The 27,108-nt window shown below is 39.2% G+C and overlaps 1 protein-coding gene across 1 annotated transcript in view; it reads right to left on the bottom strand.

Annotated features, from left to right (window-relative positions):
* Positions 1 to 8,979: 8,979 nt before the first annotated feature.
* Positions 8,980 to 27,108, bottom strand: part of SAMD5 (sterile alpha motif domain containing 5) — a 485,760-nt gene continuing 467,631 nt past the window's right edge. The window contains exon 2 of the mRNA XM_049905974.1: positions 8,980 to 16,846. Coding sequence (XP_049761931.1) covers positions 16,805 to 16,846 — 42 coding nt within the window. The 3' untranslated portion in view covers positions 8,980 to 16,804. The remainder of the gene's footprint in view (positions 16,847 to 27,108) is intronic.

The raw sequence follows: 27,108 nt of genomic DNA, 5'->3' as shown, positions 1-27,108 counted from the left end.
CTGTGAGGGAGTGAGCTCTTTGTCATTCATAATGTTCAAGCAGGAGCTGGACTCTTCCGTGGGCGCAATGAACTAGATCCGGGGTTTCTAATCTGTGTTCTGCAGCATCTGCGGAGGGTCCATGGAAGGGCCTCTGGGGCCGCTGTAAGACTAGGATGGTGGGGGCTGCTCAGTAGCATCAGGCCATGAGGCCTCTGGGCTAAGCCAGGGCAGTTCTGCTTCTGTTTGTTGTTGAAGTTTTTTATTTTTGTTACTTGTTAGTTTGTCTTTTTAATGTAAGGACTCTGCCTAGTTTCTTTTGGAAAAAAAAGAGGAAGGGAAAGGTTATACTAAAAACAAACAAACAAACAAAACTCTGTTAAACCACTAATACCAAAGCTTCCTTGCAACTCCAAGGTCCTAGGAGCCTGCAATTTTAAGTTCGAGGATGTTTACTGTGTGCATTCTCACCTTCAGTTCAAAGTTTCCTACAGTTTAGCTCTCAGATTAATCCTGCATTTGTATCCTCTCAACCAGAGGCTAGGAAAAAGAATGCATCTGGAAATGTTTGGTCTTCAAAGGTTATGGTCTATATATAAAAATACGCGTAAGCCAAGGTGTGACCCTGGTGGCATAGTGGTTAAGCGCTACGGCTGCTAACCAAGAGGTCGGCAGTTCAAATCCGCCAGGCGCTCCTTGGAAACTCTATGGGGCAGTTCTACTCTATCCTATAGGGTCACTATGAGTCGGAATCGACTCGATGGCAGTGGGTTAAGCCAAGATGTATAAGATGGCCAAATATTTGATTAAGAAAATAAGTAAGAAAAGTTCAAAGCCAGGTTTGCTGACGATAAAGTACAATTCAGATAATCGAGGTGTGATCATGTTTATTTTTTACCCCCTCCCAAGAAGCCTGTTCTCAGATAAGTTTAAAAATGCAAACTCTAAAGAACTAAAATGAAATTTGACTAGGTGTCTTCTTTTTTGTTGTGTAAAATTATGTAATTACACTAAAATGTTCTTTCAGAGAATACGAATGGCTGAACATCCTTCTTCATCAGGTTTATCCTTATCTCCTGATGTATCACCTTAGGCATAGTTGGCTTACATATGATGTAAACCAAGTGATTCTTAGCAAATGTTTTAAAACAGCCACATGATTCATGTTCTGAGACCCTGGGACTTCAGCTGAAAACTGGAAGTGGAATGTGATTTGACACTTAGGGCCACTAAATGCCTTCAAAACAATGGGAGGAATAATTTGGGCATAAAAGTTTCCATCAGCTTCCATGCTCAGTGATGGTTCCTGTTCACTGACTTTTAGATGATATTGTTCAGAAAGATTGCTCTGCTAGGTCAACATCTACTCATCAACCACCCAGCCATTTACTCAGTTGCAGGTATTCAACAGCCACCTGTTAAAGCCTGTGGTGAAAGCCCACCACCTGCCTTCAAGGAGTTTGCAGCCTAGTTGGGAAGATCAAGCCCAACCATATAAGTTGCTGCGTGTTACTTTAGTATAGATCCAAAGTGTTCCTTCAGAGGGGATGAGTGAGGGATGGAGAAGTAAAAGACAGCTTTGTGGAAGTGACAGAATTGGAGTCCAATTTCCAAAGACTGGAGGAATTTCTTTAGCATTTTATACACTCTTCTCCAACAGACTGTGAGACACTGGAAGGCAATCACCATGTTCTAGTATTCCAAGTGCCTCCCAACAGGAATTGTTCTGGGTTCTTGGAGAAAAAAAATTTATCCTGCAACTTGTCTTGCTACATAGAAATTGGGAGTAAATGGCTACAAGAATCTTCACCAAAACTTAGGTCAAAATAATATGTGTTGAAATGGACCAGGGGGCTTTGTCACTCTCTCTGGAAGTGCTGCTCCAAGGCGGAGGCCAAAAGCTGAGTGAAGAGAGCAGAGGTGGGTTTACCAGGAAGCCAATTTGGCTTAAGTTTGGGGGCCCATCATTTGCACAGGCCATTTCCAAGGCCCTGTTATTAATTTTGCGCTGTTAATTTTGTATTTGTTTTCTTAAAGAGGGTCTCTTAAATTACATAAGCGTGAGGCTCCACAAAATCTCTATCTACCCCTGGATAAAAAGAATCTATCTGGTTTGATTTAGAAAAAAAGCAAGATCTTCTGGAAGGAGTAAAGCCTGTTCTGCTTAAGAAGATGGGCTCTAGAGTCACACTGCCTGGGCTAAAAAGCTGATCTATGCCACATACATAGAAACCCTGGTGGCATCGTGGTTAAGTGCTACGGCTGCTAACCAAAGGGCTGCAGTTCGAATCCGCCAGGTGCTCCTTGGAAACTCTATGAGGCAGTTCTACTCTGTCCTATAGGGTTGCTATGAGTCAGAATCGACTCGATGGCACTGGGTTTTTATGCCACTTACAAGCTGTGACCTTGTGCATGTTGCTTAACCTCTTTAAGCCCTGGTTTCATTAGTTATAGGGAACAATAGCATCCACCTCACGAAAGTGTACTCTTTCATTGAACTTTATGTACTGAGCACAAACTAGGTGCCAGATCAAGGGCAATAACTCAACAAAGGACACTTCTAGAGCTGTAGGGGAAAATGGTGGTTGGAAGGGAAGCTACAGTAACATTTCATCTTTAGGCAAATTTTGATATGATAGTGTGAAGAATAGAAACTATTTTAATTGTTTAGATTTATATATTACTGAGAAGAAGAGAAACAGGATCACAAATCTGAATATATTTTAGACACGGCAGTGAACAAAAGCATTGCCCAGCTTGACTTCTCCATACAAGGCCCCAAACTGGAGATTTACAAACCATGCATCTTTCTCAAGGCCTTCATACTGGGAGCATATTTCAGGTTAAATTCCAGAAAGGGTCTTGACACATGAGGCGGTTGTTGTTCAGCAATTAATTTATAGAGAAACACGCTTCTCTTCCCCAGTTTCTAGTTATGGCCAAGAATGTATGTCGCCGGCAGCCAGGCATTTTCCATAGAAGAGGCCTGTTGCCTGCAGAATTCACTCCCTCTGGTGGTTCATCAGTGCCAGAGTTTGGCAAGTTGTAAGCCTGGTGCATGGTGCGTTTGTTTCCACAGTCTTTTAATTAAGGCTTTTCTGGAGCTTTTAATTCAATTTTTATATGGCAAAGAGACAACTTCATGAGTGCTAACAGCTTTACTGCTGTGCAGCAGAAGCACAGGGACCTGCATATGCCAGCAATAGCATCCTTGGAATGTATACATTTTTTAACTATGTGAGGAAGAAGCCAAGTTCAATGGCAAGAGGAACTCTGTAGCTCTATAAAATTAAAAGATGAGTCACATTTATAAACCAAGCACAGGTCTACCTGTACGAATGGAAAAGATTTTCTCAGTTCTGTACAAAAACCTCTGTCAAATTCCTACTTTTTCTTGTTTTCCCTTATTCTTCAAAAAAATGAAAACAAAAAACAACAAAAATCTGAGATTTAATTCAGAACAAAGGCTGTCAACAGAAAAACTAAAGAGTTCAGGCCCAAAGTTCTACCTGTAGCTTGAGTTTTCTGGATTGGCAGCCGACATTATGCAAATCAACTTAATGATGGCCTAATCGGTATTTCATTCCACTTGACGTGAACGAAGTCCAAGTTTCCCTCTTCTGGTTTTCTCTTTTTATTAATATAACTAATAGAAAGTCTCTTTTGCTTTATTTCTGATTCAACAAACCACTGAGCTAAAAAAAAGGGAAAGCACATATTCTTCCTTTTCATGCCCCGGGTAACCTTGGCAGTACACAAGCCTCCATCAAAGGCAAACAAGGCTGTAAACAACAATCTTTTCCCATTCAGAAAAGCTGCCTTTGACAGTCCCAGAAATAACAAATTACAAGTGAATAGTCCCCACAAGATTTTAAAGCACTTTAATCATTTTGAAGCTGTTTTGATGTTGTTTCTTTACAGTAGAATTACTAACTCCTTTGAGGAACTACAACCAACTTTGCAATTTCTGGGTGTTCTACTTAAGCAGAGTTGCAGCTAGAAAAATCCACTGTCAAATGTTTTGTTTTGAAAAATTATGACGTCCAAGATATTTGACTTCTACCATTCAGGAAAATATTTCTTTTATATTTGTACTATATAAGGATGTAAAAGAAACAACACATTATCTGTTCTTAGGCAGCTTAGCTAAATGCGGAGCCAGAATACATTCATTTTTATAATTCGTTTACTATGCCTAATTAGATTCCTCCACCATTCATCTTTCGGTTCATTGTACTGTGGTGACTGGAGTGTTGCTATGATGCTGGAAGCTATGCCACCGGTGTTTCAAATACCAGTAGGGTCACCCATGGTGGACAGGTTTCAGCAGTGTCCAAACTAAGATAGACTAGGAAGAAAGGCCTGGTATTTATTTCCAAAAATTAGCCAATGAAAACCGTATGGATCATGACAGAATATTGTTAGATGTAGTGCTTCTCTACATGGAAAGGCACTCAGAATACACAACAGCTGCAACAATGGGCTTGACCGTACCAATGATGATAAAGATGAGGCAAGGCCTACCCATGTTGCTTTCTGCTGTCCATGGATTGCCATGAGTCGGAGCTGACTTTCTTCTCAACCAACTAACAACAACTGGATTCCTGTAGTGAGTTACTACTTGAAAATGTATCTAAACCTTCACACAAAGTGTTGACCTCTAAGCAAGAAAGGATGGTAGAAAAGAACATGCTCTCATCATGCCAGGAAGTAGATGTGTGATTGGGTAAGACATTGACGCATTCTGAGCTGAAGCTGTCTCCACTGGGAGAAGGTCTTCCCATGTATAAAATTCTCTGCTTGCAGTCCTAGTAACACACTGTTCCTACAACTGGAACTGCTGCTGTCACTTCCAGGCAGGTGCTGTTCAAGGATGCTAAGATACGGCAAGGTGATAAAGATGAATCAAGGACTAGTCAGAGGAACAGCTCACACAATGCACAATCAAAGAGCACCCCAATTGTGAAGGCTCTTGAAGTACATAACTAGATTTTTATTTTCTTTTGATATAATAACAGAGGTCCTAAATGGAATTATACTTAAGACTGAGAAAAGGCAGCTGGTGGTAATGTAGGTATAATTCTATCAAGAAATTCAGCTGGAGCCCTAATGCAAAACTGAGATGCTCAGGTGATCTGATTTATACACGTATCTACTATTTCTAGGAAATGGAAATATCCACAATTATTTTGAAAATAATTCCCACACTTTCTTTCTATGGATGTGTTTCTTTATCCCGAATGGCTACATGACGCTGGTTTTAGTTTGTTATGCATACTTTATGCCAGAAATGGGAAGTCAACTACCCTGTATATTTCAAAACTTTTTGCTTTCAAGTACTGTGGTTCAAATTACAAATTGACAGGCTGAAGAGGCTTTGCTCATCTCTGCAATTCTTCCGACACGAAAACAGGGGCTCTACATGCTCCAGTACCAGAGCTGCTTCTGCCCACAGCACTGAGGAGGAATTTGATGCATTAATAATTAGCAGAACTTCGTTCTTATCCTTCAACAGAAGCAATTATTTCAGTTTTAAAATATCGAAGTCACATTTTTTCATGTTACAGTTTATTCAGAGAGTTATCTGTAAAAATCAGGAGACCTTTTATTTTCCTTCTAGATTATTCCAAAATGATGAATTAGCACTTTAGACCTGGAGATTTGCATCTAAGACATAATTAGAATGGAGTTGGGCATTGATAACTATATGCTGATATGATTTGGTTTTCCAGGAAGAAAATAAAAGGGATATGCTTAGTTACTATTAATCAAATCATAGTTTGACAATCATCACTCTCTAAGGTTTAAGTGATAGTTACCACAGTAAATTAAAATTTAACTAGAGAGTACTGTTCATACAACTACTGGTTATTAGGTTGAATCCATGAAATCTCCATTTTTGCAGATCAAAACCGTTTCATGTTGGCATTTATATATGATTCAACCTAGTAGTTGGATTTAGATAAACTTTTTCACGTTTCATATAGGTTTTGCAACTTTAAATAACTGCAGCCACTCTAACTTAATACCTAAATAGATGGTGAATTCATCCAGTATCTTAGGACTTTTCTCCCTATAGAACATGGTTTAACATCAAATTCTACAATAAATGACTTTATGTGACTGCTGGATGGTTTTTGTATGACCGTGCATTAGTAACTGTGCTCCAGTTTTTGTCCCAGGGCTAGAGGAAAACCTATAAATTTTAACATCGCCTGGGTTGTTTTTGAGATTCCTATTGGGATCAACACAGAGGCAGCCACTTATCAGAGTCAAGTCTCAGGCACAGAATCACTGTATGTTTGATGAACAAAAACTCACCAAACATAGCATATTAATTCTAAGGCTCTTAATATTTATCTTAAATCTATGAATAACAACTATTAAACATCCACCACGTGCATGTTGTAAGAATCTGTGTCCTTAACAATACTCATCACATATAGCACTAGTCATGGTATACTGCAAATACCAAACTTAGGCAATGGGAATATTCTTTGAACAAAACATAAATAAATCACTGCCGCAGAATGTAATTAGGCTAAATCTGCTATTCCTTGGTTTAGTAGCAGAGGAAAGTCAATGCTTGAAAGCACAATCACACCGCCACTGACCTGGAACAAGTCCTCCATGCTCTGCCCTTGGAAACTAAAAAAAGAGAAGGGCAGGCTTTGTGAATGAGTTGATGTGGAGGAAAGAACAAAAGAAAAACTTGGCCTTCTGCATTCAGCATTCCACAAAGATGCAAAATACACTTTGAAAGGTGCATGCAGGACAAACCCCTCCACAGAGGGGTCTGGAGATTGTCATTGGCAGACCAGATGGCAGTGCTTTGTCTTCCCTGGAGACTTGCAAAGATACTGGTGTGGAGCTTAAGGATTGTCAAATTTCCCTTCCATCTGGGGTATGCCAAGTAGTCCAGAGAGTTCTAGTACTCATGGGTCTCCAGAAAAGAAAAGCTGTGCTAGAGGACAGTTTAGGCAAAGAACTTGGGCTTTCTCCCATTTCCAGGAAAACCAAAGAGTGCTTCCAACTTACTGAGGGGCAGATTGAGAGAATGCAGAGAAGAGGAAGATGGGCTTCAAGTCTTCACCTTGCATCCAGGTGGGCTGCAACTTTTCTCTAAAATTCTAAACCAAATAATCTCAATTCTGTATTTTACATCATGAGAAAAACACAAAACTTATTCAAATCAAACTTGCAAAGGCTCAAATACAAAAAGACAACCACCTGTGGCTCTTTAGGTTTTGTTTGAAATATGTCTACATGTGTTTTGACTGAAATTTTCTTTTTCTCCTTATGATGGAGCACAGTAAATATTTTCTTTTTTGATTAAAATATGCCCACTCAGACATATGCGTGAATTGCTTGCTGATGGCACTCAGTAATTGATTACATGAAAGATAAGGTGATACCTTTAAACTTAACTTGGTAATTAAAGGTCTCTGCACTTTGTACATCAAATGCAGTTGAATCCTCTCGTAATACAGGTTAAGAGGAGGAGGGCTCAGTGAAATAAGCTAGACACAGAAGGACAAATATTATATGATCCCATTTAGATGAAATGTCTAGAATTGCATCATATGCATGTGAAAGCTGGACAATGAATAAGGAAGACTGAAGAAGAATTGATGCCTTTGAATTGTGGTGCTGGCGAAGAATATTGAATATACCATGGACTGCCAGAGGAATGAATAAATCTGTCTTGGAAGAAGTACAATCAGAATGCTCCTTAGAAGCAAGCATGGCGAGACTATGTCTTACATACTTTGGACATGTTGTCAGGAGGGATCAGTCTCTGGAGAAGGACATCAGGCTTGGCAAGGTACAGGGTCAGCAGAAAAGAGGAAGACCCTCAACGATGTGGATTGACACAGTGGCTACAGCAATGGGCTCAAGTATAACAATGATTGTAAGGATGGGGCAGGACCAGGCAGCGTTTCGTTCTGTTGTGCATAGGGTTGCTATGAGTCGGAGCCAACTTGACGGCACCTAACAACAACAACAACAATCTAGAAGAGACAAATGCATAGGTCAGAAAGAAGATTAGTGGTTACCATGGGCTAGGAAAAATGGAGAATGAGAAGTTATTCCTTAATGGGTTCTGAGTTTATATTTGGGTTGATGACAAAGTTTTAGAAACAGATGGTAGCGATGATTGTACAACATTGTGTCATTAAAGCCAATGGGGTGTGCACTTGACGATGGTTAAAAAAAAGCAAGTTTTATGTTGTTTTTATTTTACCACAATTAAAAAAGAAGAAGAAGAAAAGAGGACTAAGGAATGGGTAAAGACAGTCTCCCTGTCCACCCAAAATGTAGTTAGGTAGGGAAAAAAAGAATTATGGGAATGAAGGAGTTGATGCACATGGCTGCAAAATTACATACACTTAACTGCAGAAGTGAAATATTGCTTTGACTGTCAGTTTAATCGAAGAGTACCTATGTCTAGAACCTTTTCACTGGTGCAGAGGCATCCACGATGAAATTTGCAGATGACTGTACAAATACTACTTTAGTGGTTATAAAACAAAAATATTATACATGACTTTTTAGTATCTCCTAGGAGGGGCATAATGAGGAAAATATATTTGCTTTTCAAGAAAACATATCAAATAAGGTAAATGACTCAATATGTAAGAAAAAAAATTCCATTAATATTTTTTCATAAAATTGTTTCATAAAAAAAACCTTACATATGAAAATAATTTTTCACTTAAATAGATTTACTCTTTGATGTTAATAGACTTAGCTGCTCAAATTAATTTTAAGTGTTGCAAAAAACAATATAAAACATTGGGCTTTGTGATGATCTATGAAATTATTTTTTAATATTTCTTTGTACCCTTGAGCAATTTAAAATCTGCAAAGTAACACATTTTCCCACAAGAAACAATCTCTATGGTGATTCTGAACCCTAAATTTTTATATTAAACAAAAGCATTAGGCTTTAGAGTGCATCGAGGTAACAGAATAAAAACCACAATTAACTCTAAATATTATCAGCAAGTGATTAAATGTTTAGAGATGACTTAGCTGTTTTTACTAAAAAAAATGTAGACTTTTAATCTATTACAGTAGGGGTATGAATGGTATAAATTAATACAGGTACCTACTTCAGCTAAGTGCTCTCAGGTGAATTGCAATCAAAATTAAGACCTATAATTTAACAAGAAAAAGTCTCCTCTAACTTACTCTTTGTTACTTTCAAACAAGGGGAATTAGATGTCATTACCACAGTAAGTCATTATGGAATTAAACCATTCCTTCTGCCATTGTTTTCAGGCCCCAGCAGTTGATTCAGTGTTGTATGAAGTTATAGAATTTACCACCAAGAGTTCTATTAAATAATTCTAGGGTTTCATAATATTCTTTTTTGTAAATAGAAAAATTCATAGCTAACCTCTCAAACTGTGAATGTATCTGAAATGAAAAAAAAAGATGGTATCAAATGCCTTATCATTAAGCTCCTGTTTTTCACTTTGATATCCTAAATGGGCTTTGATCATTTTTAGATCTCTCTTTCTAAAGTTAATCTCAAGACTGCAGACTATTTCACTTATTAAATACAATTCAACACGATCCAAACTTAAAACATTAAGGTCATAATGCAGTGCCTTCAGTATCACATAAAAACATGTCAGTGAAAATATAAGAAAGAAAATTTCACCACATCCACACTTTAAACATATGAGTCATTCTGAGATGTCTCTTTGGCAACTGAACCCTGTCAACAAGCTGGTGCTAAGGAGTTTTATCTGTGAAATGTCCACAATGTCTTACCTATAAACATACAATTGAACTTTTATTTAAGGCTTTTCCTGTGATTTTAAAAAAAAAAAAAAAGATAATTTTAACTTCTTCTAAGCAAATGAAAATAATTCACTGTAATATGAAGCCTGAATTTCATGATGATTATAGGCCATTGGCACATTGACTAATAAAATATATGGCACTTAAAACTGAGTGATCAAAGAAATATTTATTTATTTGTTCAAATAAACCAAGCAATATATTATAGGAAACCCTGGTGGCGTAGTGGTTAAGTGCTACGGCTGCTAACCAAAAAGTCGGCAGTTCGAATCCACCAGGTGCTCCTTGGAAACTCTATGGGGCAGTTCTACTCTGACCTATAGGGTTGCTATGGATCAGAATCAACTCAACGGCAATGGTATTTATGCATATTGTGTCAAAAATAATATATAACCTATATTTGGGGAATTTTTGACAAGATATGCATAAATATTTACATTTCAAATAGTAATGATTGTGTTTACCTATCACGGTGTTAGCCAACTGAAGATTATGATGTTGGGCATAAAAAGAACTATACCTATGTTATACATTTTGGTTGATTTTAACATAATGTACCAAATTGATTTGGGGATTGTAGATTACCATGGATAATCCCCAAATCTCATCTAAATCCATAGTTTCAAACTTCTTTAAAACTCAGCTTGGTGCAATGGGAAAAGAACTGGACTGGGAACCAAAAGACAGGGCTGACCTTGGACAAGCCATTTCACCTTCCTGATATTTGGTTCTCACCTTCTTTATCTGTAAGTAGAATGCCAGGCTGGTTGTTCTCTAAGGTCCTTTACAGCCCTGACATTTCATGATCCTTTTAGTCTTTCTCTGCAAAACTTGTATCCCTAAGTTTCAAATTCATTTATTTTTCCTGACAAAGCTTCTGATAGTCAGATGGCTAAAATGGCCAAAGGAAGACAGAAATAAAACCAACAACAAAAACTAGAGAATGTGTAGTTGAATGAACAATCTTTGATAAAACAAGATTTACAGTAGACTCCCACGTTTTACAAAGATTAAAAAATATGTAATTGTTTTTTAAATGTACATTTTTAAAAAGGGGACAAACTGATATCGACAAATAAGATGCCTTTGAATTAGATAAATGTGAAGACCTTGACCCTTAGTACTATTGACACAGACTGTAGGAGGCTATGAATATTCTAGGGTATTCAGTGAAGATAAATGCATGTTAAAAAGAAGAGTACTACATGAAGACGGGAGAAAGAAATTAAAAATTAAAACATAAAATTGGTCAAGCTGTAAAAAGTATAATTAAAAATTCCTCTGAGGCATTATATCATGATTAACATAAAACGTGGTAGCATTTACAATTTAAAAAGGAGATAATTCATTAGAAAATGAAATGTGGGCCTCTCCTAGTTTTATTTCATATAAGTCCTTTAACAGACCATCAAAAAGGCTTAGTTTAAACAATATTGCTATGAAAGAATATTTTGGAATATCTTAATGCCATGATCAAAGCGTCAAATATAATTGGTGTCCATTACCATTAATGTATCAGCTCTACCCAGCAAATGACATACAGTAATCACAGACAATTATTTTGGGGGAGGATTAGAAATTTCTTCTCTAATTATCTTGATACTGCAAACAAAAGCAGATTATTTTAGGTGGAACCACATTCCCAAAGTGATGTTGTACAAAGCAGTCATCTAATAAAATGTTTTGAGAATATAGAAGGAATCTGTGGGTTCACTATATACCATATGCCCCCTGTCTTGGTTATATAGTGCTGCTGTAACAGATTACTGCAAGTGGATGGCCTTAACAAACAGATTTATTCTCTCACAGTCTAGGAGGCTAGAAGTCCAAATTCACGGTGCCAGCTCCAGGAGAAGTCTTTCTCTGTTGGTTCTGGGGAAAGCTCCTTGTCATCAATCTTCTTCTGGTCTAGGAGCTTTTCAGTGCAGGGACCTCAGGTACAAAAGACATGCTCCTGGCTCTTCTCGTTTGGTGGCAATGAGGTCCCCTATCTCTCTGTTCACTTCTCTCTTTTATATCTCAAAAGAGACTGGTTTAAAACACAATCTAATCTAGTAGATTGAGTTCTGCCTCATTAACATAACTGCTGATAATCCCACCTTGTTAACATCATAGAGACAGGATTTATAGCACATAGGAAAATGACATCAGATGACAAAATGCTGGACAATCACATAATACTAGGAATCATGGCCTAGCCAAATTGATACACATATTTTTGGGGGAACACTACTCAATCCATGACACCTTCCTTGGAGATTCATAATGCTTTGTACTACCTAGCCAACTGACTGTAAATACGTGACATTGTATACTTCTTAAACAGGAAGATAGCAAATTTGAGAAATTCTAAGTCCTCAAGCTGATTTAGCTCTTGTCTTTTGGGACCGATTAGTTACATTCAAACTTATACGTAAGAAACCAAACCAAACACATTGCCACCAAGTTGATTCCGACTCATAGTGACCCTATAGGACAGAGTAGAACTGCCCCATAGGATTTCCGGCGAGAGACTGGTGGATTCAAACTGCAGACATTTTGGTTAGCAGCCAAGCTCTTAACTACTGCGCCACCAGGGATCCATATACAAATCCTCTGTAAAAATGGAATGAAGTTCCTAAAGCTCTACACTCCTTATTAGCTCCCATCTAAAACTCTTCTCCAGTTTCACCATTATTTTAGCAGCGGTTCTCAAGGAGAGTTTTCTGGGTAGTTAATAGGTGTTCCATGAATATGGACCACCTTGGTGAAACGGTGTCACATATGTTCCTATATGGCAGGAAGTCTCTGAACTATTAAAACGCTAATATGCATTGTGAATCCCCAAGGAGGGGCATAAGGTATGTGGTGAACCCACACAGATTTGTTCTGTACTTTGAAAGAACATCTTATTAGACAACTTCTTTGCCAACATCGTTTTGGGGATATTGTTCTTTATGATTAAACTCCTTAGCCAATCATCCAAATTCTCCTTCATTCTATTCCCAGTCCTTCTCTATTTCCCCAACGTAATCCATCATATGTAATAAAAATTGTCCAGTCTCTTCACTGCTTATCGAACAATCAGACAACCTCTCTGCACCTACATAAAATGACCAAGGCCACTTCCACCTATGACTGTCTCCTTCCTCTTCATGTATTCAAGGCCATGTCTTCCTAGGCCCAGATCAATTGCAATGCTTTCTAAACCTTCCCTCTTTAATCAAGCTAAGTTTTTTCACAACTTCCTCTTTTCTTAAAGGGGGCATAATATGTTAAAATATTTTCATGAGCAGTCCTCTTTTTCATTTCTGTGGATGTAAGTGGTTTACTAGTGACTCCAAGGCATTGACCTGCCTGGTGTGTAGAGGGCGCCATTAGTGCTGTTTTGGCAGGAATTAAAGAAAGGAAGCAGGGAAGGGAGGGAAGGAGGAGAGAAATGGTGGTTATTTCACTTTTGATGACCAAAATGTAATTTTTGATAGACCCAACAGTCATGAAAGTCAGGATTAAGAGAGAAGAGAATTTTCTAAATTCTATTTGGTTTTGTTTACCAGATTGACAGCCAAATCTGGTTACTAGGTCTTAGAATTTATTATTTCCACAAGTAGAGAGAACTCAGGATATGATATAAAGAAAGTAGAAAACCAGTCCATAAGGCTGATGGGAAGAAAAAAAAGGCAGAAGTATGGGAAAAAGACAAAGCTGTCCTGACCTCCCCTCTCTATTTCTAAATCTCAGCAGGCAGGTACGTTAGATTGGTTGTGAGTAATGCTGAAGGTAAAGAAGCCTTTTTCCTGCTTCCTATTGGAATTTTTGAGAAGGGACTGTTGCTGAGGGTGCCTGAAACAACCGGGGAGGTCCAAATGGTTGGATGCTGTGACGAATCTTAGTTAACAGGACTGAGCTGACTGAACTGCTCTCGTGGGGCAAAGATGATATCCCAGAGTTCTTCTGTGCCCATCAGGAAGGAGGAGAAGGCAGCTGATGGTGCTAGTTGTGATAAATTGTTTCTGCAGGATGGATCACATCAACTGGGGGCCAAATGCTAGTTAGCTAGACCTCAGGAGGACATGCCAAGCCAGGAGAGTTAAGATCACAGCTCATAGCAGAAGTCTGTACACTACATGCAAACCTTTACACAACTCAGTGACCTCAAGCAGTACACATATTTGAAGTAGCACAATACCAAGAGGCAATTCCCAAGCTCCCTTGTGCACTCTACCATCTGGGAGGGGGATGGGGTAGGCAGAGCAGAGACTATCTGAACCAGGACCTCCAGGGCATTGAATTTGGTCTGCTTAAGTTCACAACAGAAGAAGACTGTTTAAATTAGAACAGACTGAGATGGGTTAATTGTCAAGTTCGAATTTCCCCCTACCTAGTATGCTGAGTGTTCAAGAAAATCAGAATAGTCATAAAGAAATAAACTACATTTTCTTCACACAGCTGCGTGTAACTTTTGACTGTCCACCATTCTCCTAAGACATTGATTTTCTGTACCATCTTCATATGCTGTCTTGCATTGTTATCTTTTATTTTTTCAGCTGACATGTTTTATTCCCTCTACAATACTGTAAGCTTCATGACCACAAGGATATTCTATATTTCTCATTATCAGCACAGTACTAATACAAGTCACTGAAGGAAAGTTCAATTCTACAATATATTTGGATTATGTAATAAATGCTATGTAATAAAATGTACATCGAAAACCTGTTGCCATGGAGTCAATTCCGACTCACAGTGACTCTATAGGACAGAGTAGAACTGCCCCATAAGGTTTCCAAGGAGCAGCTGGTGGATTCGAACTGCTGACCTTTTGGTTAGTGGCCGAGCTCATAACCACTGAACCACCAGGGCTCCAAAATGTACATATGAGAACACTGGTGGCATAATACAAAATGTACATAGTATAATCAAAAATATAATGTTGAGATAGTATAGTATGACTGAGCTAATAGTACCACATAAGAATTTTCATAACCCATATAGAAAAGAACGTACCATCAGCACTCACATAATCATATAATTCCATTTATCTGCAATGGGAATTAAGTATGGTCATGATGTTACGGATAGATATATTGGCATTTTTTTAAAGAAAAAATAAGGATTTTTCAGATGAGTTCACTGGTAGAAACTCTAGTTTATCTGATTTCAAAGTGGAAATGTTCATACTAGAAGTAACATGCCATAAATCATGAAATTTAAGTTAAAGATAGACTGTATCAAATAAGGTATTTTCAAGTTCTCTTTATGGTGAAAATAAAACCCAGCTGCCTCTCCAAATCTAACCTTTCTGGGCGGCTTACCTGAATAAGATGAAAAGAATTTAAAAATAACCAAAACAGATCTCATATCAAAATGGGATTGGTTTGGAACCACAATGTTTTTACATTACTGCTGCCTGAGTTAATGGGATTGAGTTAAACAGAAAACGTTTATTCATCTTTGTTCTTTTCTCATCAGGGGAATGGTGTAAATAAGTAGCCCCTGGCCTGTTCAAACCTACACCACCATATTTCATTAATGGCATCCAATAAGGTTAAAAGACCAAGAATAAAAAACTCCCAGCACAGGTAACTTTGCCAATTTAAAATGTGGCTCACCATTCAGCCCGTTGTTAAGCAGGCTGTTCAAATAACCCCTTGTCTGTGGGTCTCTGATAGGCTTCAAAGTCTGCAGAAAAGCCTATGCAAGTCTGAAATCTAACCTTCTTCACCTTTCCATCTTTCTGTCTCCCGCTTTCTGATCTTTTTAATCTGGAATCTTTAATAGAAAAATTCTGTCGTGGGATTGAAAGCAGCAGGAGGTCCAAATCCCATACTGGTTATTTAAAGCAACATCTACAGCCTTTTAAACATTTCAAGAGCAATTTAGTTGACCTCTGGGTACTCTTTGTCAAACATCTTCTATTAAACACATATAAACACAAGTAGGACATATTTTTAAGGTCAAATTACCAAGCAAAAAAATGTTTTTTTTCTTCTGATAAATCTAAATGTTGAAATAAGAGGCTCTTCAAGCAACAAACTATGTATTTCTCAGATTAATGAATGTAAGGTCCAAATTTACTAGGTGGGGAATATGGAGGAGTGCATACCAGGATATGGCTGAGCCAAATCCACCACTTTAAAGAACAACTAATTCTAAGAGAACCAATAACCAGAACCAACTACTTAAGATAATCAACTGTATGTTGACAAAAGGAGACATAATGTCCTATATCCCCTGGAAAGGACAATATGGTCTAGGATTTTCTGTGTCAACTCAAAAAAGTAGAAAAGTCAACTTCATGAAAAAAATTTAAAAATCCATCAAATATTGTGTGTATTCTACAATGAAGTTTGATTTACTAATCAAAACTATGTCTATATATATTTTTTCCATAGCTATTTGTTTTCCCTCTGTACTGCTCCTCTGCCACTCTTTTAAAGAAAAAGCCTTGACACCAGCAGCCATATCTAAAAAAACAATAACTCTCATCACTAATCTACAGAAGGAAAGCCATAAAACAATGTGTCTTTGTAAGCTTATCTGGAAAAGGGGGGAACATATGAGTTTCACTAACTTAACAAAAAAAATGCTATTGTAAAATAGGAGCTAATCACCATATTGTGCTCAGTACCATTGGGCCACCTACTACTATAGGTGCTAGTAGGAAGAAGGAAACCAGATTAACCCAGATTCTCAGTACTAATATCGCCAAAAGACTGCAGTAACATCAGCTATATAGCAGAAACTTAACCAAAACACTTTTCTGTGGAGTTTTAGGGTTTTATCCACATCAGAATGAAGGGCATTGAAAAACATTCCAAGAAAGGTAGAAAGAAGTTAGATAAGTAAATAGAAAATCCACACAAAAAGAATTTATTTAAGTCTATTTAACACATACCAGCATTCTCAATGTAAACCATTTCCAAAGCTAGCGTGAGCTTTCTGGTTTGTCCTTCGGTTCTCCTTGGCCAATCAACACACAGCTTTGAAGTAATACCACTCACAACAACAAAATGAACACTTACCAGGCAAATCAACAATCCCTGAAGCAACGGACAGAAAAAACACCACTTACCTAGGAAAAGAAGAAAGTAAAGTAGAGATTAAAATGCTATCATTTAAAAACAATTAGCTCTTAAATTAGCCTAGCCCCTGTATTGCCAGTATTTCCTCAATGAACAACAGTAAGTTTTTAGAAAAAAACAAAGTTTTAATTTATTTTTGGTGTGAAGTCAGTTGCATGAGAAGTGAAGAAGGCTTCGGCATGACAGTGCCATGTTGTTAAAGCTCCTGTGGGCTAATTTCGTCTTAAATCACTGCAACGTATAATCACAGGCAGGCAAAAGGGAAATAGTTAACAGGAGTCTGAAAGGAATGAAAACACTTTTTTTTTGTTGTCTGTTGCTTCTAAGCAGAGCAAAAGATTGTCAGAGAATCAAGTATCAGTAGTGCGTTGCAAGGAATTTACATCAGGGCAGTGGTGGGAGCTCTGGTGGCCCAGTTGTTAAAGTGCTAGGCTGCTAACCTAGAAATCAACGGTTCGAACCCATTAGCCGCTCCACGGGAGAAAGACGTGGCAGTCAATTCTGTAAAGATTACAGCCTTGGAGACCCTATGGGGCAGTTCTACTCTGTCTTCTAGGGTCACTATGAGTTGGAATCCACTCTACAGCACACAACAATAACAATGGAGAGAGAGGTGTCCTTGGGTGGTGTAAACAGTTAAAATGCTCAACTGCTAACCAAAAGGTTGGATGTTGGTGTCCACCCAGAGGTGCCTCAGAAGAGAGGTCTGTTGATCTACTTCTGAAAAACCAGCTATTGAAAACCTTATGGAGCACAGTTCTACTCTGATACGCATGGCATTGCCCTAAGTCAGAATCGACGTAATAGCAACTGCCTTTTTTTTTAATGGAAGGAGAGCATGCTCCCCTAAACTAGAACTTAACCACCTCAGCTTGCAAACAGATTCGGCCAGGTGGTTTGTGAAGCGTACAGTGTTCTCTTGGAAGGAGCAACAACAATAGCTTGTTGTTGTTGTTGTCGTTGTTAGGTGCCATAAAGTCGGTTCTGACTAATAGCCACCCTATGTACAACACCAAAACACCGCCCAGTCCTGCGTCGTCCTCACAATCATCATTATGCTTGAGCCCATTGTTGCAGCCACTGTGTCAGTCTATCTTGTTGAGGGTCTTCCTCTTTTTCACTGACCCTCTACTTTACCAAGCATGATGTCCTCCAGGGATTGGTCCTTCCTGATAACATGTCCAAAGTATGTGAGAGGAAGTTTCGTCATCCTTGCTTCTAAGGAGCATTCTGGCTGTACTTTTTCAAGACAGATTTATTCATTCTTCTGGCTGCCCATGGTATATTCAATATTTTTCTCCAACATCATAATTCAAAAATCATCAATTCTTCTTTGGTCTTCCTTATTCATTGTCCAGCTTTCACATGAGGTAACTGAAAACACCCTGGCTTGAGTGAGGCACACCTTAGTTCTTAAAGTTCTTAAAGTAACATCTTTGCTTTTTAACACTTTAAAGAGATCTTTTGCAGCAGATTTGCCCGATGCATTACTTAGTGGACCCCAAATCTCTGATTAGTAGTCATGAAATGTGGGGATTTATGATTTTAGGTTATTTTTTTTCCTCCAAAGGCTTTTTAATTGTCAAGTTATTAAAAATGCAGATATTTACTGTTTCCATGAACCTTCTAACTTCAGTAACTACATAGTACATGGAAAAACCTTGGCTCTGTCACCTCGACTACATACCACAAAACACAGAAGGAAGCAGCACAGATACCAGGCACCAGGAATTAAGCTGTATTTAAAATTCATTGAAGCTATAGTCTCCTGTACATAAATAATTACTTTCTGCTGCAGTATGCATTCTTATTTTTAAAATGCAGAATAGTCTTTCATCTGAATTCTAATGTCTTATGAAGGGCAAGAAGGAATCTTTAAAGATAGAATGTGGAATCTGGCTGGAAGTGGATAGGAAACAAAAACGCGAAGAACTGGTTTATAGGCAAAAGCTACCTTGACTGCTCCTTGCAAATATCCCTAGTCATTCCACTGTCTTATTTACTTAGGAAACATTTATTGAACATCTACTGTCTATCATAGGCTTTGGTTGGAAGTCAGATATTTACAAAAACAACACTGATGGCACCAAGGAGCTCGTAGTCTAGGAGAAAATGATATGATTACTCACATCAAGATGGTGGAGGGGAAGAGTGGTCACAAAAGAGGTACAAATAAAACGTTGCACAGTGTTCTAACTCAGGTGAGGGTGGCCAGAAAGGCTTCATGGAGAAAAGGTAGAGCAGATCTGAGGATGAGGGAAGATTCTGGAGAGAGGTCTATGAAGTCATTCCTGAGTTAGAGATAATATGATCCCAGGCAAAATAACCTATATAGGGCCCAATGAGTAGCTAATTTTAATTCAGGAGTCTCTCATGAGAAACTAGTGGGAGAAAAAAAGCAGAAAAAGCAGCTCAGGGGCATGTTTCAATGGTCCTTGAATGCCAGGCTGATCTTTCGTGCACTGACCTCCCTACCACACACAGGCTAGCCATGGCAGAGACCAGGCTGCATCTCATCATGTCCTAGATAGCACGACAGCCGGGACTGCGTACACTCATCTTTTACTACCCATTGAGCCCAACACAAGGTAGGTACTCTAGAATTACATATGGAGTCACATTTATTTGGAGGACATGATAGATTGGCATGTCAGGAAAAGGCAGAGTACCTTCATATTTTCTCTTACTGATCTTGAACAACACAGAGGAAAATAAAGTCGTAGATAAAAATAAATGAAAAAAACACTGTCACTACTATAAAATACACAAGTTTGTCCTTGAACCTCGGTAGCTGAAACACTTCATTTTGGTTTGAACAAATGCCTTTGTGTCCTCTACATCCATAATCTTTTCTGAACAGCTTCTATTGTCTTAACTGATGCTTAGCTTTCCCCTGGAGCCCTCAGGTGGTACAAATGGTTAACATGCTTGGCTATTACCCAGAAGGTTGAAGGTTTAAAACTACACAGAGGCGCTTCAGAAGAAAGGCCTGGTGATCTAGTTTCAAAAAATCAGCCATTGAAAACCCTAAGGAGCACAGTTCTTCTCTGACACACAGGGGTCGCCATGAGTTGGAGTCGACTCCACAGCAAGCTTTCCCCTGACAGTTCCCTTCAACCCTCTGGAGCTGAAAGCTTCCTCCTACTTCTTCTCACTCACAGAACCAGGAGGAGAGGTGGAACTTTTATTTCTGTTGCTCTGCGTTCTTCCACTCCTGCTCAGTCATCTCTTCTCTTCAGGCCCAAGGCATCTACCTTATGTCACACCCTCTCCATTATTGTGACTTTTATCTACCATCCTTTCAGATGTTTGCATTTTTCTGAATGACTTTCTATCACATTTCTGCCATCAGTTCTAATAAATTAACCATCCTTCATCAATAATATTTTTTTATGTTACTTGCTCATATTTAATCCTTTTAAACAAATTTAGAATAAGCAGCTGACATGTATTTACACAAGGATAAACTTATGTTTAGAGTTAAAAATCTGAATAAGATATAGTTCTGGTCTTCAAGACATTTACAATTTGGAGACTAAAAAAAAAAAAAGTGCTGTAGAGTCAATTCCAACTCATAGCAACCTCATACGACAGAGTGGAACTGCCCCATAGGGTTTCCAAGGCTGTCATCTTTTACATCTTTCTCCCACAGAGCCGCTGGTGAGTTGGAACTGCTGACCTTTCGGTTCGTTGTTGAGCGCTTTAACTACTGCGCCACCAGGGCTCCTCTATTTGGAAATAAGACACATGCAAATAATAAAATATAAGGCGCAGCCAACCAGTTGCCCTCCAGTGGATTCTGCCTCATGGCGACTGGTAGCATGTGATAAAACAATAATACTGCAGGAATTCTGAGCAAAGCTCAGTTCTGGCTAGGGTATCTTGAGGAAGGCAGCATTGGGAGTACCTGGTAGGTGGACTGGGTTTTAATAAGCAGAGCCAAGGGGATGATAGGGGAATCTCAAGTATGAAATACTGGGGGAAGGGACTAAGAGGTGGTAAAGTTCAGAGAACAATCTGCAAGTGGAGCAGAGTCAGACTTGACTAGAAGGTGTGAGTGGGAGTTGTGGGTCATTCTGCCAGAAAGAGAGATTGGAATTAAATCTCAGGGGGCCTCAAGTGGCCCATTCAGGAGTTTGGACAGAACTGGTACGCAGCGATGGGGAGTTGAATATATGTTGGTTAAGAAGATGATTGTGGAAAGGAAAAAGGGTTTCTCTAAGAATCATTGCTAGGATAGCCAATGGTCCTTTCTGATGAGAATTTGTGTTAGTCTGGGTCTGCCCAGAATCAGACAAGGCAGGATTAAACGTGCAGGGGTTTTCTTCTTCCCCACACCCCTTCACACAGGCTGAGTCTGAGAGCCCAGGGAGAGGGTTTTCAAGGAGGAGGAGTTGCTTTCAGTGTCAAATATGGAGCGCGATTAAGGAAGACAGGGTCGGTGGTTAGGGGAACTTATAAGGTGATTGAGGTCAAAGTCTGGCTGTATGGGGTAACAAAATGAGCCATGCCAGGTCAGGGTGTGGATCAGCAAGACATACTTAGTACTTCCCTGGTAATGAGCAGGAGAGAGATAGGAGTTAAGGAGCAGAAAAAACAAAAACATTAAGGAAGACTATTTGTCATTCAAGTGTGAGATCTGAAAAGTTACTAACAAAATGATGGTATAGCAGATACAGGGTCTCTCATCTCCCGAATTGTCTGCAGAGCATTATAGGTATCTGTTCTGGGATTTGTCATCTCAAGCAAGAGGCAGCAATAGAAAGAAACACCAGGAGTAATACAAGCATCATATATATATTTTTAAAGTTATATCATTTACGATGGCAATGCCTCTCTCTCTTTCATGAGACAAGAGGATTTTATCTCCAGCTAATTGTAATCAGAAAGAAAGAAAGATAAATTCACTGACTCTCCATTCTTCAGTCTAATTGGCATTTCTCTTGGCAAGCCCCCTGCATGCCATGGTTACGAGTCTACAGCTGTAGCTCACAGCTTTTCCACGGGGAGCTCTTAGCCAACAACAGATCGATAACTGCGAGTTGTAGAAGACATCGCGTTTCCACAGCCACCACACGGACCTTTTCAGTCGCTCACACTTTGGAGAGCTTTGCCAGGCTCCCAGTCCCTCTCCCTCTCCCCTCCACTTTTGCTGATGGTGAAAAGGTTACAGAGAAGTTATGAAAAGCATTTGGTCAAACAGATTGTTGCCTGAAGTTAAATAGGACATTCTATTGTGTCTCATTTCTATTTGCTTTTATACTACATCTATCCAAGAAATCTGATTGTTAGTACAAAGACGAGGCCAGGAAATAAATAGTCATTCTCCTTAAATCATTGAACTTGTGAGTGCCAGAGCTGGACTGAATTTCTTCCTGGTTCTCATTCCCTTCCCCTCTCTGCACTGCCTCAAATAGAATTCAATACCATCTCATGGTAAATGTGCCCATTTAAAAAAACTACACACACTAAATTTTGGTTTGAAATATTTTAAAATTGGATTCCAAAAGTATCTTGTTTTGGGCACTGCATTTTTGAAAAAAATATTTTCTTGTAGGTTCTTACTTATTTTTAAATAACATGTTCAGCTCATTGAGTTGTTTTGTAACACAAAGTAAAACAACCAAAGAACAACTACCAAAAGGATAAAGCCTCCATGTTGTTTTGATACTTTCACACTCTGGTGTTCCTCTTTTTTGTGTGTGTGTGTGCTCATAATTGATCATTTGATATGAAGAGAAGAGATACAACACAACTAAATAACTAGACTATCTTAGTATGAGTTATTAAAATGCTTGGGCTATAAAGCAAAACAAAGTGACAAAGGTCTCAGTGATATTAAACCACTGCACATTGCTATAAATGCAGGCACCCCTGGAATTCCAATGCCAGCAGAGTTGCCACTACAAGAGTGCCCAGCCTTCCAGAAGGGAAATCTGCCAAAGCCCCTTTAACCACATGCCTGTAGGAATCCGTGCACTTCATTAAATGCACATACCAAGTAGTCAAGTAGCAGAGTCACTCTGTGTAGGCATTCGTATACATATGACTGAGTCACCAGATGGCATACACTGGAGACCTAAATTCCCTGACGGTAGGTTATGCATCAGACAATGCACACCAAACACAGGTAGGTCCTGGCCCCCTTGTCTCATTCTGCAGGGCCTGCTCAGCTCTTCAGAAATCCCCACAGGAGGGGTCAGCTTCTCCCTCTGCCCAATCTTGCTTTCCTCCCAAGAGCACACCCATAAAACAGTTTCTAGACTCAACTTCCATTTCAGATTTTGTTTGCAAAAAACTAAGACATTGACCATGTCCAAGAATATAATTTTAAAAACCTTTAAGCAGTTGTTACAGATTGTTCTCAATGAGATGCTCTACTGCATGTGGCAAATCCAAACCCACCCATGGCATGTTTCCAATGCTAATTCTTTTCTGCCAAGGGCCAGGGATAGGGCGAGGCAAGGGAGACACCTATCTCAACTGCAAAATTTAAGCGGGGGGCACCAAAACATTCAGTAATCAAGATGTTCGAATGTCATATTTTTTTAAAACATCAAAATTAATTTTAAAAATCCATGATGAACAAAAGATCAAATTATAAATAAGGACATGGTGAGTATTACTGATTTTTCCTTATGCCGTGGACTTCAATATGACTTAGGGTAACACTGCTTCTGCCCAGGCCAAACAGAATAAGCTGTCTTAGAGAAGCCATTTCTGTTTAAATTCTAAGTTGTTCGAGGTGCGAGACTTACAGGGCCCTCCCTGATGTGGTCCCATTTACCTCTCAAGCCTCATTTCTTCATACTCTTACCAGATTTCTAATCAGCTTTTAGAACTTAGCTCCCATGGAACTAAATTTGGAGATCCTTCTGGTTTCCCCAAGACTCAGTTCCTTCCTGTTGCTGTTGTTGTTAGGTGTCAAGTCAATCTTCCACTCATACTGACCCCATGGAACAGAGTAGAACTGCCCCATAGGCCTTTCTAGGCTATAATCTTTACGGGAGCAGAACATCAGGTCTTTTCTCCCACAGAGCATCTGGGTGGGTTCAAACCACCAGCCTTTCAGTTAGCAGCCAAGTGCTTAACCGCTGCACCACCAGGGCTCCTTAGTTCCTTCCTAGGTGATCCCATAACATCATATTCTGACCCCTATAGGTATATGTCTTCATCCAGTTACTTTTGGTAATAACTAAAAGAAGCCTGTTTTAAATGAAGCAAGGTTCCCCAAAATTTCTTGAAAATATGTTGTGGGGTATTTCCTGGAACCCAAGGAAATATTGAATAACTGCATCTGAAGAAAGGTGGGGACCAATGTGATGGCTGGAAAGCCATGAGGACATCAGGCTACTAAGTTCTTGGTCTCCCTATCTTTGTAGCCTCACAGTCTCTTGCTGTTCCCCTACGTACAGCTCTTCTCTTTCTGAAGGCCAGATTTCTCTGACCACCGTGTCTTCATGCTAGGTCAACCACCTCTCCTTCCCTGGCTCCAGCTCCTGAATATTTATGTTTGCCCAATTCAAGCAACCCACTGGGATTCACTAGCAGTTCTCAACCCACATCCTAGAATATAGGAAAGAGATTCTGATTGATCAGTTAGAATACAATGCCAGGAATAATCACTACGGCTAGTCTTGAATTTCAGTGGCCATGGCTCACCCAGTGGGGAGAAAGGTTGTTCTCAGGGAAGGGAAGATAAATTGTTAGACGATCACACTGTATTGCAAGTGTCTGTTTATTAACTGATCTCTCCTACTAGTCCATACACTCTCTGAGGGTAGAATCTGTATCTTATATTCCATTGAATGTCTACTCTCTGACAGAATAGTAGGCAGAAAGGAGGTGCTTAATAAATACAAGTGCCACCAGTTGAATAAATGAAAAGTATTATCTTTCCCCTTTGATTAATAAACTTTTCATACTGGTGTCAGTAATAAAATCCTTTTATTTAGACTTGAAGGTATTAATCAGAGAAATGTTCACCTTCTATAGTCTTCGAAACAACTAGCTGGAGAACCGAGAAACTGAAGTCCTGCACAGCAGAGGCTGGTGAGGGGCATAACTGATTTACTCCTCTCCATCACATACTCCTTAATGTAGACTAAACGCATACTTTAAGCCAATATTTCCCAAAAGAAGTTGAACACAAAGCACAGGTTCATTGAAGACTCAATCACCTCTTGAATTACAAAGAATTTTTACTTCCTTTGAAGCTCTACTATTATTCATAAGTGACTCAGCTTAACCATCCATAAACTTTTACGTTGAAAAATTCCCAACTGTTAAAGAGAGCTTGAAATACCAGTCCCTAGGAGGATTGTATATGTTTGGATAAATATATACACATTTTAAGTTTTGGTTTCAAAACCAAGATCTATTTAAATACCATGAGAGAAGTTTTAGGAAATTTTCAACTCAAAAGAAAAATATAACTGATAACATCAAACATTTTCAAATCCATGATATGAATTCAAATTTTCCTATAATCATTTGACTCATATAGCCTTCCAGTCAGGATAGTTTAGCTCTCTGGGTGTTAATAATATCACCTGACATTTGCCTGTGGGAATTACCAAGGCCATGTTGACCCCAGTTTGAACCACTCCAAACCAACTGTTATGGGTTAATTGTGTCCCCCCAAAATGTGAGTCAACTTGGCTAGGCCATGATTCCCAGTATCCTGTGGTTGTCCACCATTTTGTGATCTGATGTGATTATCCTATGTGTTGTAAATTCTAACCTCTACGGGAAGCCCCAGGTGGCTTAGTGGTTAAGAGCTAATACTGCTAACCAGAAGGTTGGCAGTTCAAATTCACCAGGCACTTCTTGGAAACTCTATGGGGCAGTTCTACTCTGTCCTATAGAGTCACTATGAGTTGGAATAGACTAAATGGCAATGGGTTTTTTTTAAAGATGTTCATGAGGCAGGATTAGGGGCAGTTATGTTAATGATGCAGGCAGGACTCAATCTACAGGATTTGGTTCTATCTTGAGTCATTTTTTTTTGAGATATAAAAGAGAGTGGTGAGCAGAAAGGAGAGGGAACTCATGCTGCCAAGAAAGAAGCACCAGGAGTGGAGCCCATACTTGGGACCTGGGGTCACTGTGCTGAGGAGCTCCCAGACCAGGGGAAAACTGATGACAAGGACCTTCCCCCAGAGCTGACAGAGACAGAAAGCCTCCCCTGGGAGCTGGAGCCCTAAATTCAGACTTCTAGACTCCTAGGCTGTGAGACAATAGATTTCTTTTTGTTAAAACCATTCACTTGTGATATTTCTGTTACAGCAGCACTAGATAACTGAGACACCAACCAAATCAAATCCATAGTTGTTGAGTCAATTTCAACTCACAAAGACCCTGTAAGACAGAGTAGAACTGCTCCATAGGGTTTCCAATGCTGTAAATCTTTACAGAAGCAAACTGCCACATCTTTCTCTTGTGGAGTGGCTGGTGGGTTCAAACTGCTGACCTTTTGGTTAGCAGCCAAGTGCTTAACTGCTGCACCACCAGGGTTCCTCTGAACTACTCCACTGAGGTGTAATTCTTTCTCTTATTGAGTCCTGTCTCTTTATTGCAAGGTAATAATCAAAATATCCTGCTCCCAAGTCTAAGGAAGAGATTAACTTAAAACCATTCCAGGTAGTGATGAAGCTGATTCTTAGACATCCTCATCCCAGGACAACTTTACCTGGGGATAGTGCCTGAAAATCCTTGTTTGGTTCACTTACTAGTCAGCCTACCCCAGTGATCACGGACCAGGAAATCTGCAGATAGCCCTATTTTAAGGACTGGTTAGATTGGCACTGTTACAGATCAGGTAAACTTGCCTTCTACTATCAGTCTGTCATCCTGTGGTGGCTTGCATGTCATTATGATGCTGGAAGCTGTCATTGGTATTTCAAATACCAGCAGCATCACCCATGGGGAAAAAGGTTCAGTGGAGTTTCCAGACTAAGACACACTAGGAAGAAAGACCAGGCAATCTACTTTCAAAAATTAACCAATGAAAACCCTATGATCCCAGAATGTTGTCCAAGACTTCAACTTACTTTGGATGTGTTATGAGGAAGGACCAATCACTGGAGAAGGATATCATATTTGGTAAAGTGGAGGGCCAATGAAGGCAAGGGAAACCCTCAATGAGATGGACTGACCCAATGGCTGCGACAGTGGATTCAAACACACCAATGATCAAGAAGATTGGTGCAGGACCAGGCAATGCTTTTGTTCTGTTGTTCATAAGGTTGCC

Source organism: Elephas maximus, chromosome 1 (genome assembly GCF_024166365.1).
Source record: "Elephas maximus indicus isolate mEleMax1 chromosome 1, mEleMax1 primary haplotype, whole genome shotgun sequence".
NCBI classification, from domain to species: Eukaryota; Metazoa; Chordata; class Mammalia; order Proboscidea; family Elephantidae; genus Elephas; species Elephas maximus.
This window is presented reverse-complemented; position numbering and strand designations above follow the sequence as displayed.